We start from the raw sequence: 19,795 nt of genomic DNA, 5'->3' as shown, positions 1-19,795 counted from the left end.
TGTATGGGGGGAGAGGTTCAGGCTTGGTTGCAAGATCTCCAGGGTGCCCCTTCCTGGTCAGGAAAATGGGTAGGCTGAAGAAGGCCACATGTTCTTGGCTACTCATCTCATGAACAAGTGCAGTCCAGTTCCCGCCTCTTGAATCTGGGCTGAAATCAATGACCTGTTTGACCAATAGATTGTGGTAGAAATGATGTTCTGGGACTTCTAAGGTTAGGTGTTAAGAAGACCCACAGCTTCTGCATAAGCTCTCGGAGCACTTATCTTAAGGTGTTTTCTTTGCAACCTGGGGTGCTGGAGAAGACTCTTGAGGGTCCCTTGGACTGCAAGGAGATCAAACCAGTCAATCCTAAAGAAAACCAACCTTGAATACTCATTGGAAAGATGGATGCTGAAGCTCCAACCTTTTGGCTACCTGATGCAAAGAGCCAACTCACTGGGAAAGATCCTGATGCTGGGGAAGATTGAAGGCAAAAGGAGAAGGAGGTAGCAGAGGATAAGATGGTCAGATAGCATCACCGACTCAATGGACATGAGTCTGAGCAACTTCTGGGGGATAGTGAAGGATGCCTCGTGTGCTGCAGTCTATTGGGTTACAAAGAGTCAGACATGACTTAGCAACTGAACAACAATAACAACAAACTTTGCAAATCCAGCCTCTGTGGCCTGAGAAGTCCAAGCCAAATAGAGACACCATGGGCAAGCACTCTGGAGAAAGACCCAGCTGAGGTCTAACAGAACCAGGATGAATCAGCCCCAGCACCAGGGAGGTGAAGAGGGCCTCTGGGCGCTCATTCTCCAGCCCCAGATTCAAGCCACCTGCTGTAGGTCAGAGAGAATCACCCAGCCGAGCGCTTCCCCTTCCTGAGCCGCAACACTGGAGCAAAGCAAACTGGGTATTTCAAGCCAGAGTTGTGGTGGCTGTTTTTTAACCCATTCTTTCTTTTTATTGTAACTAACGTTTCAAATTGCTAACATGCTCCAACAATCAAATATGATTTTCTTAAAGCCATACATTAAAAATGAACTATAGATTATATTCAAAATAACCATTATTCAATAAAACTTTCTTTTCAAAAAGTTTTATTTTATGTTATAGTTTACTTATAATGTGTTATTTTCAGGTGTACAACAAAGTTATATGTATAGCAAAGTGAGTATACATATATATATATATAGAGAGAGAGAGTGTGTATATATACATATATATTTAACTTTGCTTTACTATGCCATCTGGGATATATATATGTCTGAGTAGAGATCCCTGTGCTATACAGTAGATCTTTGTTATCTTTTTATATATAGTTGTGTGTATACATTAAGCCCAAACTCCTAATTTAGCCTTGCCACATACCTTTTCCCTTTGATAACCAAAAGTTTGTTTTCTGAGTCTGTTTCCGTTTTGTAAATAAGTTCATTTGTATCATTTTTTAATATCCCATATATAAATGATACCATATGATATTTGTCATTCTTTGTCTGACCTACTTCACTCAGTATGACAAACTCTAGCTCTATCCAAATTGCTGCACATTAAGATTGTTACACAATAGCAGAAAATTGTAACAATGAAGATGAGCTATAGGCTGACATTTATAAAGGGGCTGAGGAGGATACATTTTGATCACTGGATTGTCTGGGGTTGACTCCAATAAAAGTTCCCTTCTGGAGCTGAGAAAACGAGGATAACACAAGGGAAGAGGAGGCGTGAAATGCTTCAGGGGGCAGCAGCTATTCAGAGATGGTGGGAACGTCCTCCACAGGATATCACGATTAAGTGCTTACAGTTTCTCTGGTTTTGCCCTCTATCTTGATTAAAATTTTGCAACGTTTATGCTGCCACACAGAATAAATGGAACCATAGCTTACTTTTCAAACTGCGTCTTGCTGACATCATTCTGTTTGCCACATTTAGACCACTTCTAATAGATACCATTTTTTCCCCACTCTTTAGCACACTGAAGAAGAACACAGTATCCCCTCCCTCCCTCTTCTGATGCTTCATTCATTGCTACTTTCTCCATCCCTGGTCAAGAGGTGAGGACCTCCTTGGAAATAACTGAAACTCAAAATAACAGGATAATTTTTTATATATCATCTCTGGGATTAGCCTCCCTTCCCATATTATTATTCATCTACATTAGTGTCCTATTGATGGTATAATTACCATGACTTGGCAGTTTATAAAACACAAATTTATAGATAATAAATTGCAGTTATATAGGCCAGAAGTACAAAAAAAAAGGTCACTGGGTTAAATTCAAGGTCTCAACAAGGCTACATTCCTTTTCTAGATTAGGTGGCAGGTGAGGGGGAGTCCATTTCCTTGCCTCATCCCACTTCAGAGACTTTCCTTAACTTCTAACCCCTTCCTCCACCTCAATGGACATGCATCTGAGCAAACTCTGGGAGACAGTGAGGACAGGGGAACCTGGCATGCTGCGGTCCAGGGCACCATAGAGTCGGACATGACTTAGCGACTGAATACCAGCAACAAGTCTCTTCCTACATCTTCAAAGCCGGTAATGCTGCATCTCTCTGCTGCCTTCTTCTTCCACATTTAAGGACACTGATTATATTGGGCTTGTCCTAATAACCCCAAATAGTCAGTCCCTCTCTTCAAAATTTAGCTTATTAGCAACTAATCTCATAAGTGAATGCAATTCTCCTCTGTCATATAAGATAACATATTTACAGGGTCTAGGTAGTGGAAAGCAGGCATCCTTCTGCCTTCGACACATCCTATGAAAGTGAAAGTGGCTCGGTCATGTCCAACTCTTCATGACCCTATGGACTATACAGTCCATGGAATTCTCCAGGCCAGAATACTGGAATGGGTAGCCTTTCCCTTCTCCAGGGGATATTCCCAGGGTCTCTTGCATTGCAGGCTGATTCTTTACCAGCTGAGCCACAAGGGAAGCCAAAGAATATTGGAGTGGGTAGCCTATCCCTTCTCTAGTGAATCTTCCTGACCCTGGAATTGAACCGTGGTCTCCTGCATTGCAGGTGGAATCTTTACTTACCGAGCTATAAGGGAAGCCCCCCCCCAACATCCTATGACCCTCCCCAATTTGGCAGCTTCACACCTAAGGACTACATTATCCCAGAAGAAGATGAGCACAGCAGAACCAGAATGCCAAGCAAGAGGAGGCATTTTTTTCTAATATGTACTTCAGAAATTAAGGTCTAATTAGAATATATATATAAAATAAGCAGAAGAATCTATAATCTCTTAGAGAAGTGGCCTCCCTTCTAGCCATAAAGACTATTTGAGGTGGAAGAAGAGAGGAATGTAGACAGCATATTAAAAAAGTAAAGACATCACTTTGCTGGCAAAGATGAGTATAGTCAAAGCTATGGTTGTTCAAGCAGTGTAGGGATGTGAGAGCTGAACTATAAATTAGACTGAGTGCCAAAAATTTGATGCTTTTGGTGCTAGAGAAGACTCTTGAGAGTCCCTTGGACTGCAAGGAGATCAAACCAGTCAACCCTAAAGGAAATCAGTTATGAATGTTCATGGGAAGAACTGATGCTGAAGCTGAAGTTCCAATACTTTGGTCACCTGATGCAAAGAGTCGACTCACTGGAAAAGACCCATGGGAAAGATTGAAGGCAGGAGGAAAAGAGGGCAAAAGAGGATGAGGTGGTTGGATGGAATCATCAACCCGGTGGACATGAATTTGAGCAAACTCTGGAAGATAGTGAAGGACAAGGAAGCCCGGTGTGCTGCAATCCATGGGGTCACAAGGAACAGGATATGACTTAGCAATTGAACAACAACAAAGAGGGGAATATTGGGTATTAAACAAGAGGATCTTGTAAAAGGGACCCTGTGCTTTGTTCTCGCCAGGCTAATGACATGAGAGGTTGGAGAGGATGTGGGCTGTAGAAAGTCAGGTGGATCTGAGAGATATAAAGGCAAAGGTGCCTGTCTCATTTGCCAATGTCTGGTGGATGGTAGATATGGTTGCATGTTCTTCCTGGCATAAAATTTGCCATCTACAAAGGCCTTCATGGTCTGTCTGGATCAAGATATCTTCAGCCAGCTTCAGACTCTGAGGTCCACGGGGTTGGGCAGAAGAGCTGCTGGACGTTCCTCACACCCTCAGTGGGCTGTGGAATGTCTCCGATGGTTGGCACCAACTGACCTCAAATGCTGAGTGGTGGAGATGAAGAGAACATGCCAGCAGATACCAGGATGGGCCACACACCTATAAACTGGGTGGAACAGGGAAGTCCTGCTGTAGGTCAGCAAGGAAGCAGAGTGATGGAGAAGGGCCAGATGAGACAGCGGGGACTAGAATGGAGTTAGTCCAGCATCAAGCATCCCTTCACGGCCATGCCTTGGAAGCGCATCAGCCGCCTTGAACTGAGATGTTCAGGAGAAGTGAGACACAGAACATCTAAACTGCCTAGAATGAAGTTTCCGCTGCCATTGGGCAGACCAGCAAATAAATAACATCCAGTTGTAGGACCATTATAGAAAATTAAATACACAGTGCTCCTGTGGTCTGTATTCTCAAAGCTATGGTTTTTCCAGTAGTCATGTACGGATGTGAGAGTTAGACCAGAAAGAAGGCTGAGCACCAAAGAACTGATGCTTTTGAACTGTGGTGCTGGAGAAGACTCTTAATACATCAGTAACAGTGGCCTCCTCATCTCACACAGAAATGGTCCTCTGTAAATCTCAGGTCATTTCCAGGTACATTCTTTGATTTTTCAGAAAACCTACGAGTTCAAGAGCTATTGTTCCTTTTGAAAAACTTAACAACTGAAAGCTAATCAGGTCAACACAGATTCTAAAACTTAAAACTGACCAAGTCAGGGCTTAACCCACTTCACCCAGGCCAGTCTTCTCTCCAAGGTCCAAGGTCTCTCCATCTCTTCTCAGCCACAGGGAAGCAACCCAGTTTTGGGGTCTCCATCCTGCCACCTTGTGGTAAAACCTTGGAAAGTCACTCTGCTTCTCACACGTGAGCAACAGGCCCACGAGGTCTGTTGTGAAGATGAATGAGTCATCGGATGTAGACATGCCTTGAGAACACTACAGTGTTCTAAAAATATAAGATATTATTTGTTTTTGCCAGAATAAGTTTCTTAGAAGATGGGCTACAATAAAAATTTACCTTTCCCAGCATTATGGAGTGTCTACAGAGAAATGAGAGATTTTTAATTTCGGTGTACCAGTGGGTTATTTCCCTGTCTGTTCTGAAGTCATGGAGAAGAGCTTGCCTTCCATCCGTTGAGCTCTGAAGTTGCAGCTTTAACCTTAGATCCTTAATCTATAGAGGAAGGTCACTGACAACCTCATCAGATTGTTGAAATTTCTCTTAAGCTCCAGGGAATGGATGTTCTTTCTCAGTCTCCTCTTACTTGTCCAGTTTGCATTAATGAGAGCGGAAAAGAGATAGTTCCTGCCTGCAGATACAGATACACACAGACACACACAGAGATCTCTGCATTTATGAGGTTTCATTCCTTAGGGACATCGATCCTCAAGAAGGAGCTTAATTATTTCAGGAAAGAGAATTGATGAAAAAAGGAGAGACAGCTTAATCCTTTCAGAGAGATCAGACTCATGTTTTGGAGACAACATGGATCATTTAGAACATGTTTTTTATTATTTTTTATCCACTGACCAGCTCTAGTTCACTTCCTCAGTCGAGTCTGATTCTCTGTGACACCATGTACTGCAGCATGCCAGGCCTCCCTGTCCATTAGTAACTCCCAGAGTCTACCCAAACCCATGTCCATTGAGTCGGTGATGCCATCCAGCCATCTCATCCTCTGTCGTCCCCTTCTCCTCCTGCCTTCAATCTTTCCCAGCATCAGGGTCTTTTCAAATGATTCAGTTCTTCACATCAGGTGGTCAAAGGATTGCAGTTTCAGCTTCAACATCAGTCCTTCCAATGAACACCCAGGACTCATAATATCCTTTAGGATGGATTGGTTGGATTTCCTTGCAGTCCAAGGGACTCTCAAGAGTCTTCTTCAACACCATAGTTCAAAAGCATCAACTCTTCTGCACTCATCTTTTTTTATAGTTCAACTCTCACATCCATACATGACTACTGAAAAAACCATAGCCTTGACTAGATGGACCATTGTTGGCAGAGTAATGTCTCTGCTTTTAAATATGCTATCTAAGTTGGTCATAACTTTCCTTCCAAGGAGTAAGCGTCTTTTAATTTCATGGCTGCAGTCACCATCTGCAGTGATTTTGGAGCCCCACCCCCCCCCAAAAAAATAAAGTCAGCCACTGTTTCCATGTTTCCTCATCTATTTCCCATAAAGTGATGGGACCGGATGCCATGATCTTCATTTTCTGAATGTTAAGTGTTAAGCCAACTTTTTCACTCTCCTGTTTTACTTTCATCAAGAGGCTCTTTAGTTTCTCTTCACATTCTGCCATAAGGGTGGTGTCATCTGTATATCTGAGGTTATTGATATTTCTCCTGGCAATCTTGATTCCAGTTTGTGCTTCATCCAGCCCAGCATTTTGCACGATGTACTCTGCATGTAAGTTAAATAAGCAGGGTGACAAATATACAGCCTTGACGTACTCCTTTTCCTATTTGGAACCAGTCTGTGTACTCCTTTTCCTATTTGGAACCAGTCTGTTGTTCCATGCCCAGTTCTAACCATTGGTTCTTGACCTGCATACAGATTTCTCAAGAGGCTGGTCAGATGGTCTGGTATTTCCACATCTTTCAGAATTGTCCACAGTTTATTGTGATCCACACACTCAAAGGCCTTGGCATAGTCAATAAACCAGAAATAGATGTTTTTCTGGAACTCTCTTGCTTTTTCCATGATCCAGCAGATGTTGGCAATTTGATCTCTGGTTCCTCTGCCTTTTCTAAAATCAGCTTGAACATCTGGTTTTAGAAAGTTCACAGTTCATGTATTGCTGAAGCCTGGCTTGGAGAATTTTGAGCATTACTTTACTAGTGTGTGAGATGAGTGCAATTGTGCGGTAGTTTGAGCATTCTTTGGCATGGCCTTTCTTTGGGATTGGAATGAAAACTGACCTTTTCCAGTCCTGCAGCCACTGCTGAGTTTTCCAAATTTGCTGGCATATTGAATGCAGCACTTTCACAGCATCATCTTTCAGGATTTGAAACAGCTCAACTGGAATTCCATCACCTCCACTAGCTTTGTTCGTAGTGATGCTTTCTAAGGCCCACTTGACTCCACATTCCAGGATGTCTGGCTCTAGTGAGTGATCACACCATCGTGATTATCTGGGTTGTGAAGATCTTTTCTATACAGTTCTTCCATGTATTCTTGCCACTTCTTCTTAATATCTTCTGCTTCTGTTAGGTCCATACAATTTCTGTCCTTTGTCGAGCCCATCTTTGTATAAAATGTTCTCTTGGTATCTCTAATTTTCTTGAAGAGATCTCTAGTCTTTCCCATTCTGTTGTTTTCCTCTATTTCTTTGCACTGATTGCTGAGGAAGCCTGTCTTATCTCTCCTTGCTATTCTTTGGAACTCTGCATTCAAATGGGTATACCTTTCCTTTCTTCCTTTGCTTTTTGCCTCTCTTCTTTTCACAGCCATTTGTAAGGCCTCCTCAGGCAGCCATTTTGCTTTTTTGTGTTTCTTTTTTTGGGGGATGGTCTTGATCCCTGTCTCTTGTACAATGTCATGAACCTCTGTCCATAGTTCTTCAGGCATTCTTTCTATAAGATCTAGTCCCTTCAAACTATTTCTGACTTCCACTGTATAATCGTAAGGGATTTGATTTCGGTCATACCTGAAGAGTCTAGTGGTTTTCCCTACTTTCTTCATTTAAGTCTGAATTTGGCAACAAGGAGCTCATGATCTGACTTCAATAAGGAGTTCATGATCTGACTTCAATAAGGAGTTCATGATCTGCTCTAAGACTTGGGCAAACACTCCTCTCTCTCTCTCCGGGCTTCACTCTTCCAACCTGCAGCATGGAGGGCTGGTTTGCAAATACTCTGATGTGGACAGCCGCTTGTGCACACCCACCCAGCATCCACACGCTCTCTTCCTGTTGCTAGCTTCCTACATTTCCTTGAGAGTCTACGCCTTCCCTCAGCTCACTACCACAGAGTTTAGATGCAGACGCCTCTGACGCACATCCCAGGTTCTGGGCTGAGTCTAGTCCTTCCAGCCACAGTGACTGGTACAGGGATGGGCATGAGAAACAAGCTGATTCAATCAGATGGAATTCTGTGACCTTAGTTGGAGGGACTAGGAAAGAGAACTGTGGTACTGGAGAAGGTTCTTAAGGAGATCAAACTAGTCACTCCTAAAGGAGATGAACCCGGAGTATTCATTGGAAGGACTGATGCTGAACCTGAGCACCAATCCTCTGGGCACCGGATGTGAAGATCCAATTCACTGGAAAAGGCCGTGATGCTGGGAAAGACTGAAGGTGAAAAGAGAAAAGCCGAGCAGCGGATGAGATGGTTGGACAGCATCACCCACTCAATGGACAGGAACTTGACCAAACTCTCAAGCTGGCTTAAGGCAGGCCTGGTACACTGTGGTCCATGGGGTCTCAGGAGTTGGACATGACCTAGTGACTAAACAGCAACAACGGGAGGAAAGAGATGCTGGCGTCCTGCAGAACTCACTGCAGAGAAGGTGTGGCTGGCCGCAGAATGGCGTGGTCCCGAGAGCAGAGCTGAGAGGAGAGGGATCCCAGGCACACTGTCTGAGCCCCTCAGTCCTATTGACTGGACTTCCACATGAGTCAATACATTGCCTCCGTTTGCCTAAAGTAGTTTATATTGAGTTTTTATCACTTATAATTCTAAAAATTCTAATCAATAGAATCTCCATTGCCCACTGGCTTCTGAAGACCTCTTGATCTTTGAGTCTGCAATAGCTTTATTGTACTATCTCGTCCTCTAGAAGCTTCTTTGTATGGGTTTCCTGGCCCTCATCTATCTCCCTAGAGGCTATGTAGGTGCCTTAAGAGCTGACTGTGTATTCCCTTGGTCTCTTTCAAAGAATCTAGTTCAGAGCGGGAATTTTCATCCGTGGTCTCATACCTCCCTTCCTGCCCTCTTTCTTTCTTCTTATCTTCTGAGATGGATACTACTGGGGTGCTGAGCTGAATCAACAGATTCCCTGGATTCTACCTCAGCTTATTGGGATAGCTCAGCTGGTAAAGAATCAGCCTGCAATGCGGGAGACCTGGGTTCGATCCCTGGGTTGGGAAGATCCTCTGGAGAAGGGAAAGGCTACCCACTCCAGTATTCTGGCCTGGAGAATTCCATGGACTGCATAGTCCATGGGGTCGCAAAGAGTCAGGCATGACTGAGCGACTTTCACTTTCACTTTCAAAGTGAACAAAGCCAGTCTGGACTATAAATTATCATAGGTGACATAACCCATAGGAAAGGAAAGTGAAGTCCCTTAAGTCATGTCCGACTCTTTGTGACCCCATGGACTGTAGCCTACCAGGCTCCTCTGTCCATGGGATTTTCCAGGCAATAGTACTGGAGTGGATTGCCTTTTCCTTCTCCAGCGGATCTTCCCAACCCAGGGATGGAATCCAGGTCTCCCGCATTGTAGATGACGCTTTACCGTCTGAACCACCAAGGAAGTCTGATATAACCCATAAACATACACAAAACCCGAAGCGGTTCTCACAAGGGCAGGGTTATTTCTCCTTTGGGGAGAGGGGAAAGGCTTCCTAAAGGAGATGGATCTCAAAAGAAGTCCACTTGTTTGCTACATTGTTAGGGGAGCAAGTCACTGAAGCGGAAAGAACGGCATGAGCACTGCCTCTGAGGCATTAAACAGGTAAGTGTATTCAGAAGCAACAACAAATTAGCTCCATTTGGTTCTAGTGTAGGAGGAAGTAAACTGATGGAGAGATTGGAGGGGGGGCCAGGCCAGGAAGGCGGTGAATGCCAGGCGAAGGCATTCAGCATGTAGGACGATGCTTCCCAAGTGAGCTTCTAAGGCACCCCCACCTCTCACACACACACAGTCTAACAGTGTTACAAACCCCCACTATAGAATCAAAACTTCTAGTGTAACATTTCACCTTCTCGTGGACATTGTACCTGGAATGTGCATTTTAAACAAGCACCCTTGATCATTCCTATAAAACAGATCATCCAGTTTGGGACCAACCGTGACGCTCACATACCTTCTGTGCTTTTACTGCATGTTTCATACTAAAGCTCTGTGCAAACAAGGACACCGTCCCCCTCCACGGCTTTGCCTCCCCCAGCCCCAGCCTCTTCCCAATGTACACTGACTCATCATATGAAGCCAATTACAACACCACCTTCTCCAGGAAGCTTTCCTCACACTTTAGGTCTCACCTGCTACTTCTCTTCCGAACAGATGACATGTTCCCCACCGACTGCACAGAGACAGGACAGGCCCTACCTCACTCCCAAATGGACTGTGAACTTCCTGGAAGGCTAAATCCCAGCGTCAATACACTGCGGAGGGCAAAGGCGGCAACTCATTCCCATTCTGAGCGCCTTTACACACGATCCTAACCAGAGGTGTTTTCCCGAGTTTTATAAACAGGACTCCTTGAGAGATGCTCACTGTTCACCGACTATGCCCTCAGACTCTTAATCCAAGTAAGAGCTTGTGGTGGTTTAGCAGCTTTTGTACCTCTGGGGTGGGGCAGGGGCAGGGCTGGGGTGTTGGTGAGCCAGAGGCCAGGGGCTCTCAAGGACCTACTGAGTAGTGGGCACTAAAGCTCTAACAGCTCATTTCATTCTTCCGACACTTACAGGAGTTACATGTGATCGGGATCCCACTGTCCAGATGAGGAAACCAAGGACAGCAGCCTGATACACTGCAGGCCACAAAGGTAGGAGCTACGACCTTGACCAGCTGCCCTGTCACAGAAGAGGCCTCCCGCTAGCAGCCTTGGCACCCGGGCCAGCACCATGCTCATGGGCAAGGGCACTTACCACACACCCCGAGGAGTCCACCTGACGGTCAGACACGCACTTGAAGTTGCGAGTGCAGCCCCCATTGTTCCGAGAGCAGTCACGGACGGGCCCGAAGGAGGAGAGCAGGTCGTTGATGGTTTCGAAGTATGTGGACAGCATCGCGTCCTCCCTTGGAGAGAAAGGGGGCTGTTAAATCTCAGAGACATCTGTATCACTGTGTTAAAACTAAGTTTAATGTGCATTACTTTTGAGATCACTATTCATCATATTTGTAATCGAGAAAATGATACAAATGCTTACTTAAAAAGAAAATAAGCAAAGAAAAACAAAAAGGAATAAATTCAATGTTTATACTGTCATATGACATGATGGTTGTTTAGTTTTGATAAAGTGAAGTAAAGTGAAGTCAAGTCGCTCAGTCATGTCCAACTGTTTGCGACCCCATGGACTGGGGCCTACCAGGCTCCTCCCACGGGATTTTTTGGGCAGGAGTACTGGAGTGGGTTGCCATTTCCTTCTCCAGAGGATCTTCCCCACCCAGGGATCAAACCTGGGTCTCCTGCATTGTAGGCAGACGCTTTACCGTCTGAGCCACCAGGAAAGGCTCGTTTTGATAAAGAGGGATATATTTGGAACTTTTCACCCTTTATTTCAATAACCTTCATAATTTTCGAAAGTAGACATGCGATTTCCATTTTACCAATAAATGAACTGTGATGTGACTGAGAAAGGAGAGGTATTATTTACAATAGCCAAGACATGGAAGCAATCTAGGTTTCCATCAGCAGATGAATGAATAGAGTAGTCGCAGTGTATACACAGGACGGAACCCCACTCAGGGATAAAAAGAAGGAAATAATGCCTTTTATACTGACATGGATGGACCTAGAGATTGTCATGCCTAGAGAAGTCAAGCAGAGAAAGACAAATATTATCACATGATATCACTTGTGGAATCTAAAAAAAAAAAATACAAATGAACTTATTCACAAAACAGAAACAAACTCACAGATGTGGAAAATAAACTTATGGTTACCAAAGGGGAAAGCGGGGGTAGGGATAAATTAGGAGTACAAGATTAACAGATACACACTACGACATATAAAATAAATGGCAAGGATTTACTATAGTGTGTAGGGGACTATAATCATTACCATGTATTAATCTGTAATGGAAAATAATCTGAAAATATATACATATAACTGAATCACTTTGTGGTACTCCTGAAACTAACATAATATTGTAAATCAATTATAATTCAATTTAAAAAAGAAGAAAAAGAAAGGTGAAGTGTTTTGCTGATGGCCGCCAGCCTCCAATATGGCAAAATTAAAGTCTGTGCCAAGCTCCATCTGAGTACACAGAGGAAGTTCTTCCCTCTACACAATTCTTAACTTGCATTATACATGTTTCTACAGATTCCAGATATTCCCATAGCAACTCCCTAAAATGGGCACGTTCCTAGTATTCCAACTTTGCAGAGATAAATTGAAACTATGGGAGGTGTGGCACTCACCCCAAATTACACAGCCTATAAAAAGCAAAGCCAAGACACAGACACAGAAGTCTCTGACCCTAGTACCGTAGACCTGTATTTTTCAGACTCGTGCCTACAAAACACCATCAACACCAGTAGCATCAGCTGTTGTAAAGATGAGAAGACTCTAGGCAACATGCATGAGTGAACCTCCCAAATGAGGTTCACAATAGAATAAGACTAGGTACCATAATCCACGAATCTGCCAAAATTCTGTGTGAGAAGAGATTAAAAAAATGGAAGTTTCTGGATGCTGCTTTCTAGAAAAGGGCCCCATAATAAGGAATATCCTAGCCCTGGCTGATCTATGATGCATTAATTAGGGTTAGGGTTAGCATTAGGAGGAGGTTTTATTTGCAGGAGGTTTTATTAAGGGGTCACCACAGGCAGTAAAAAGAGGCACCATATTCTTCCATGATGTATATCTCATGGAATTCAGAACTAAGAAAGAGGGGAGGTGCCAGGGTACGCATGTGTTGTACGAGGGGGCCAGTGAGCACCCCTAGTGATGTCTCTGGACCACACCCTTCACCCTTTCTCCCAACCTTCCTCTCCTCAGGCTTGAGCTCCAGGTTTCAGTCTCCCAGCTTCTTCCCTGACTCCAACCTTATCCCCTCTGTTCCATCTTTCATCCTGACTGCCAGTGAACCTGGTAAATTCCAGCTCTGCCTGGATACCCCATGGATCAAGAGGTCTCCATTATTTACAGAAGAAAATCTAAATTAGTTTCATTGGCATTCAACATCCTTCATAATCGCGTTCCTGCCTACCTGTCTGGCTACATTTCACTTTGCCCTCAGAGTCTCCATTCCATGGCCACAGCTTCCTTCTCATTCCCTAAACACATAATCTGAGGCCAGGTTCCCTGAAAACAGATCCTGAAACAGAGTGCTGCTTACAGGAGGGTTTTTGAGGAGCCCTCTTGGGATACAGGAAGCCAGCAAGGCAAATGGGCAGGGGGCAGGCTGTTCCTGCCATGTGGTTGAGGCCACGTGGATCTGCAGCCTCAGGTGGTCCTGAGGGGAGCTCTGAAGCTGCAGTGGCCCTTTAAAGATGCCCTGAAAGGAGGCAAGGGACCCAGGCCTCTGCATCACCACATCAACAGCTGCCACGTGGATGCGGTGTCCTTGGAAGAGGCAGCTCCTTGCGGCTGAGGTGATGCCCAGTGAGAGACAGAGATGTGAGTTTCGACCACATCCCAGAGGATGGGCGGGTGAGCCCTGCAGAGGGGCTCTGAGTGCAGGGCGTGCCGTTACCTTCCTGAATCCTCGACCACGCTCTTCTGCCTGGGATGCTCAGCTCCAACATTTCTCCCCCACAGAATCCTAAGAACCCTTGAAACCATTTGAATCCATTCATCCATCCATCCATCCTTACATTATACATGTTTACTGAGTGCTTACTATGTACCGGGACCGTTCTAGGTGCTAGGGTTCCAGCAGTGACACTGTGCAAACTCCTCACGTCCAGTGAGCTCACCCTGACCTCCTCTGTGAAACCTTCTCTACATCCCACAAACAGAACCGATTCCTTTTCGCTTTGAGTCCATTGTTTAAATCTATTATTTTATTGATCTTCGTCACCAACTCCATAGCTTCCCAAAGAGACTGTAAGCTTCTTGAGTGAAAGGCCCAAGGCTTAGTCATCCCTCTTTATTTATTTTTTTTTAATGTTTTATTTTATATTGGAGTACAACTGGACTTCCATTGTAGCTCAGCTGGTAAAGAATCCGCCTGCAATGTGGGAGACCTGGGTTCGATCTCTCGGTTGGGAAGATCCCCTGGAGAAGGGAAAGGCTACCCACCCACCCCAGTATTCTAGCCTGGAGAATTCCATGGACTGCAGTCCATGGGGTCGCAAAGAGTTCAAGACAACTGAGTGACAGAGCTGATTAACGAGGCTGTGATAGCTCCACGTGGCCAGCAAAGGGACTCAGGCGTACACATACATTATTCATTCTCTCCACAAACTACTCCCCAATCCAGGCTGCACATTGTTATATTTAAAATGGATAACCAACAAGGACGTGCTGTATAGCACAAAAGCACAAATAACTCTCATCAGTGATATGGACTCACTCCTCTTTAGCCCCCAGCACACACAGCCTGGTAAGAACTTGTGCTCAGTAGATGTTTTGCAAAGGAAACAAAGAAACTACCCAAAGGCATGGATACAACCACCACAAATCAGCAGTTTTATCAAGATTATATCCAAAAAAGACACTCCCCTGCCTAACCCCAACTCTGGGTTCCCACCCTAAATTCCTCATGCTCAGGGCTACAGTAGAGAGCCAAAGAAGAAAAAGCAAGGAGGATATCCACCAGCTTATCTATCACTTCCTAACTTTGTACAGTGAGGTCAAGGTGGCAGGTGGATGGAGGGAGGCAATGAACAGTCCCTGAACTCACGCTGTTGGGAGACTCCTACTTCTGAATCACAGAAAGAGTTGGGAATCCCGGAAAGACATTCAGTTCAGTTCAGTTGCTCAGTCGCCGACTCTTTGTGACCCGATGAATCGCAGCACGCCAGGCCTCCCTGTCCATCACCATCTCCCGGAGTTCACTCAGACTCACGTCCATCAAGTCCGAGATGCCATCTAGCCATCCCATCCTCAGTCGTCCCCTTCTCCTCCTGCCCCCAATCCCTCCCAGCATCAGAGTCTTTTCCAATGAGTCAACACTTTGCATGAGGTGGCCAGAGTACTGGAGTTTCAGCTTTAGCATCATTCCTTCCAAAGAAATCCCAGGGTAGATCTCCTTCAGAATGGACTGGTTGGATCTCCTTACAGTCCAAGGGACTCTCAAGAGTCTTCTCCAACACCACAGTTCAAAAGCATCAATTCTTCGGTGCTCAGCCTTCTTCACAGTCCAACTCTCACATCCATACATGACCACAGGAAAAACCACAGCCTTGACTAGACGGACCTTAGTCAGCAAAGTAATGTCTCTGCTTTTTAATATACTATCTAGGTTAGTCATAACTTTCCTTCCAAGGAGTAAGCATCTTTTAATTTCACGGCTTCAGTCACCACATGCAGTGATTTTGGAGCCCCCCAAAAAATAAAGTCTGACACTGTTTCTACTGTTTCCCCATCTATTTCCCATGAAGTGATGGGACCAGATGCCATGATCTTCATTTTCTGAATGTTGAGCTTTAAGCCAACCTTTTCACTCTCCTCTTTCACTTTCATCAAGAGGCTTTTTAGTTCCTCTTCACTTTCTGTCATAAGGGTGGTGTCATCTGCATATCTGAGGTTATTGATATTTCTCCCGGCAATCTAGCTTGTTTTTCTTCCAGTCCAGTGTTTCTCATGATGTACTCTGCATATAAGTTAAATAAGCAGGGTGACAATAAACACCCTTGATGTACTCCTTTTCCTATTTGGAACCAGTCTGTTGTTCCATGTCCAGTTCTAACTGTTGCTTCTTGACCTGCATACAGATTTCTCAAGAGGCAGGTCAGGTGGTCTGGTATTCCCATCTCTTTCAGAATTTTCCACAGTTTATTGTGATCCACACAGTCAAAGGCTTTGGCATAGTCAATAAAGCAGAAATAGATGTTTTTCTGGAACTCTCTTGCTTTTTCCATGATCCAGCGGAGATGAGTGCAATTCTGCGGTAGTTTGAGCATTCTTTGGCATTGCCTTTCTTTGGAATTGAAATGAAAACTGACCTTTTCCAGTCCTGTGGCCATTGCTGAGTTTTCCAAGTTTGCTGGCATACTGAATGTAGCACTTTCACAGCATCATCTTTCAGTATTTGAAACAGCTCAACTGGAATTCCATCACCTCCACTAGCTTTGTTCATAGTGATGCTTTCTAAGGCCCACTTGACTTCACATTCCAAGATGTCTGGCTCTAGATTAGTGATCACATCATCATGATTATCTGGGTCGTGAAGATCTTTTTTGTACAGTTCTTCCATGTATTCTTGCCACTTCTTAATATCTTCTGCTTCTGTTAGGTCCATACCATTTCTGACCTTTGTCGAGCCCATCTTTGCATGAGATGTTCCCTTGGTATCTCTAATTTTCTTGAAGAGATCTCTAGTCTTTCCCATTCTGTTGTTTTCCTCTATTTCTTTGCATTGATCCCTGAAGAAGGCTTTCTTATCTCGTCTTGCTATTCTTTGGAACTCTGCTTTCAGATGCTTATATCTTTCCTTTTCTCCTTTGCTTTTCTCCAAGGTAAGGAGCAGCGGCTGTGCTTTGCTGGAGCAGCCGTGAAGAGATACCCCACACCCAAGGTAAGAGAAACCCAAGTAAGATGGTAGGTGTTGCAAGAGGGCATCAGAGGGCAAACACACTGAAACCATACTCACAGAAAACTAGTCAGTCTAATCACACTAGGACCACAGCCTTGTCTAACTCAGTGAAACCAAGCCATGTCTGCGGGGCAACCCAAGACCGGTGGGTCATGGTGGAGAGGTCTGACAGAATGTGGTCCACTGGAGAAGGGAATGGCAAGCCACTTCAGTATTCTTGCCTTGAGAACCCCGTGAACAGTATGAAAAGGCAAAATGAGAGGATACCGAAAGAGGAACTCCCCAGGTCATTAGGTACCCAATATGCTACTGGAGATCAGTGGAGAAATAACTCCAGAAAGAATGAAGTGATGGAGCCAAAGCAAAAACAATATCCAGTTGTGGATGTGACTGGTGATAGAAGCAAGATCCGATGCTGTCAAGAGCAATACTGCATAGGAAAGACATTAAGGGTATTAAAATATTAATATCCTTTGAGGGGGAAGAAAGATGCTACATGAGGGGAGGAGATAGACAGAGAGAGACAATTTGAGAAAGTGTGAGAGCAAGGAAGGAGACAAACATGCAGAGAATCTGCTAGAAAGAAGGAAGAGAGGCTGAGAGACAGAGATACAGTCATCCAGAGGGGGACGGGTGCCTGGCTGGACGGATGAACAGAGGAGTGCTACAGAGAGAGAGCTTAAGAGAGGAAGCTGGAAGCAGGGGGTGTGTGTAAAGAAAGACAAAGCGCAGAGCTAGATTAGGAGAAAGAAACAGATTCAAAAAGGAGACGATATCAAGGCGCGCAGAATAAATGTCCATGCGTACTGAGATGCAGAGGCGGAGGGGAGGAGAGAGGAGGGAAAAATGGGGAGAGGGGAAGGGGCAGGAGAAGGAGACAGACAGGAAGAGAGAGGATGAAAGGGAAGAAAAAGACACTGCCTGAGTGGAAAGACCACACACAGAGACACGGAGAGCAGAGACAGAAGGACCGAGAGAAACAAAGGGAGAGACGAGAAAAACCAGCAAAAACTGTCACCTTGCAGTGGAACCTGGCGACAGCTCAGGCTATACACATAAGGGGGCTGTGCGCTTTTGCAGGGTTGATTCTGCAAAAACATCAGTTACACCCGGGGAACATTATTTAAAACACAAATCCCTGACACAGGGGCTGTTACTGAGCTGAGAACAGCAATCATGTCAGGCTGGGAAAATGAAGTATCTGGGCACAAGTGACAGAGGGAACCGGGGCAGACGCTGGCATTTTCCTAAGTCAAGACCCAACTCCTCATCCCAGATGCTGAGTGCAGGGGCTGGGGTCTGATGGAGCACAGAGCTGCCCTACTAGCAGGGCATAGAGGGATGGAGCGTTTAGCCCTGGAGGTGGAGGTGGACTGCGGTGACAGGGGCAACTGGGGAGAGCCCCGGCTTTGCCAGAGATTGCCAGCCTCATGCACATCGTCTCCCTCCACTATCATTTCCTGAGCACCATGCTAGGTTCTTTCGGCACTGACTCCAGAGCCCAAATGTATACATTTTACTCCGCCTGTGCAGCCCTAGAAACCAGCTATTGTGGAGAGGCGGGACTTGTCCCGGGTCACATGGAGGTGAGGCGGTGAGGTCAGGGTCTGCGTGTGCGTCTGCCTGAAGTCAGGTCCTAAGCTTTCTCCAGGCCATGGCTCAGCTTGTCCAACTTGCTCTGTGCCCATGGGCAAGTCAGAGCTCTCCTAACCGCAAAGCTGGTAGAAATCTGTACCCACCCCTCTGGGCCTTACAGGAGGAAGAACTGAAGGGCAGAGACAGAGCCAGCCGCCTCCCAGCGCTGCCTGCTGACCTGGGTACATGCCACAGTAGCCTCGATCTGTACTGGAATAAAAGGGGAAACACCAGTGTCTTGGTTTCCTAGAGCAGTCGTAGCAAGTACTACAAAACAGGTGACTTAAAACAGCAGAAACGTGCACTGTCATAGTTCTGGAGATTGGGTGTCCAAAATGAAGGTGTCTGCAGGGCCACACTTCCTCTCCAGGCTCTAGGGGAGACCCCTCTTGCCTTCATAGCTTCCTTCGCAGCTCCTGGCAACCCTTGGCATTCCTTCACTGTGCCTGCATCACTCTCATCTCTGCCTCCATTGTCACTTGGCCTCTTCCTCGTGCCTGTGTCTTTTCCTCTCCTCACGGTGACACCATCCACTGGATTTACTGTCCACTCTGGTGGCACTAATGGTAAAGAAACCGCCTGCAAATGCAGGAGACACAAAAGATGCGGGTTCGACCCCTGGGTCGGGAAGATCCTCTGGAGGAGGGCATGGCAACCCACTCCAGCATTCTGGCTTGGAGAATCCCATGGACAGAGGAGCCTGATGGGCTATAGTTCACAGGGTTGCAAAGAGCTGCCCATGAATAAAGTGACTTTGCATGCTGTGAGTGCACACACTAATCTATTATGACCTTATCTTAATTAAATCTGCAAAGACTCTATCTCCAGAAAAGTTCACATTCTGAGGTTCCGGGTGGACAAGAGTTTTGGGGGACACTACTCAACCCACAGCTCACAGCTCAGAGACACGTCCTCAAGCTGAGGAGGACAGCGGGACAGAGCCAAGACTATAATCCTGGCCTTTGGTCTTAACTCCAGTGCTACTGACACCATACCAGCCCTCCCAACTCCAGGCTCTGCATGTTACACTGTGGTATTTTCAAAGCCCGTGAAAGCTCAGAAGAAGGACCATGGTGAAGCCATTTCTCCTTCATTTGAGAGGAGAAAAGACCAACAATAATTAAGTACCTAACACACCCCAGGCAGAACAGAGGCTGGCAAACTTCTCCATACAGAAATCCACAGTCAACATCTTAGGCTTTACAAGCCATATGGCCTCTGTTCCAACTACTCAATTCTGCTTTTATAGTGCACAATCAGCCATAGAAAATATGTAACGATATTGCAAAATGCAATGAATGAGCATGGCTATGTTTCAATCAAACTGTATTTACAAAAAGACACAGTAGGCTGAACCACCATTTCCTGTTTGAACCACCATTTCCTGTTTCACATGGGAAAACCTGCAGGTCGGTTGGAGTCAGGGTTTGAACCAAGGTACGTCCAACTCCAGA

The 19,795-nt window shown here is 45.3% G+C and overlaps 1 protein-coding gene across 4 annotated transcripts in view; it reads right to left on the bottom strand.

Annotated features, from left to right (window-relative positions):
• Positions 1-19,795, bottom strand: part of ASTN2 (astrotactin 2) — a 1,128,670-nt gene that overhangs the window by 409,668 nt on the left and 699,207 nt on the right. For all 4 annotated transcript variants that reach the window (XM_069573835.1, XM_069573834.1, XM_069573832.1 and 1 more), the window contains one exon: positions 10,926-11,076. In XM_069573835.1, coding sequence (XP_069429936.1) covers positions 10,926-11,076 — 151 coding nt within the window. The remainder of the gene's footprint in view (positions 1-10,925; positions 11,077-19,795) is intronic.

The sequence above is a fragment of the Ovis canadensis genome, chromosome 2, assembly GCF_042477335.2.
Source record: "Ovis canadensis isolate MfBH-ARS-UI-01 breed Bighorn chromosome 2, ARS-UI_OviCan_v2, whole genome shotgun sequence".
NCBI lineage: Eukaryota > Metazoa > Chordata > Mammalia > Artiodactyla > Bovidae > Ovis > Ovis canadensis.
The sequence above is the reverse complement of the archived record's forward strand: the minus strand, read 5'-3'. Positions and strand labels throughout refer to the sequence as shown.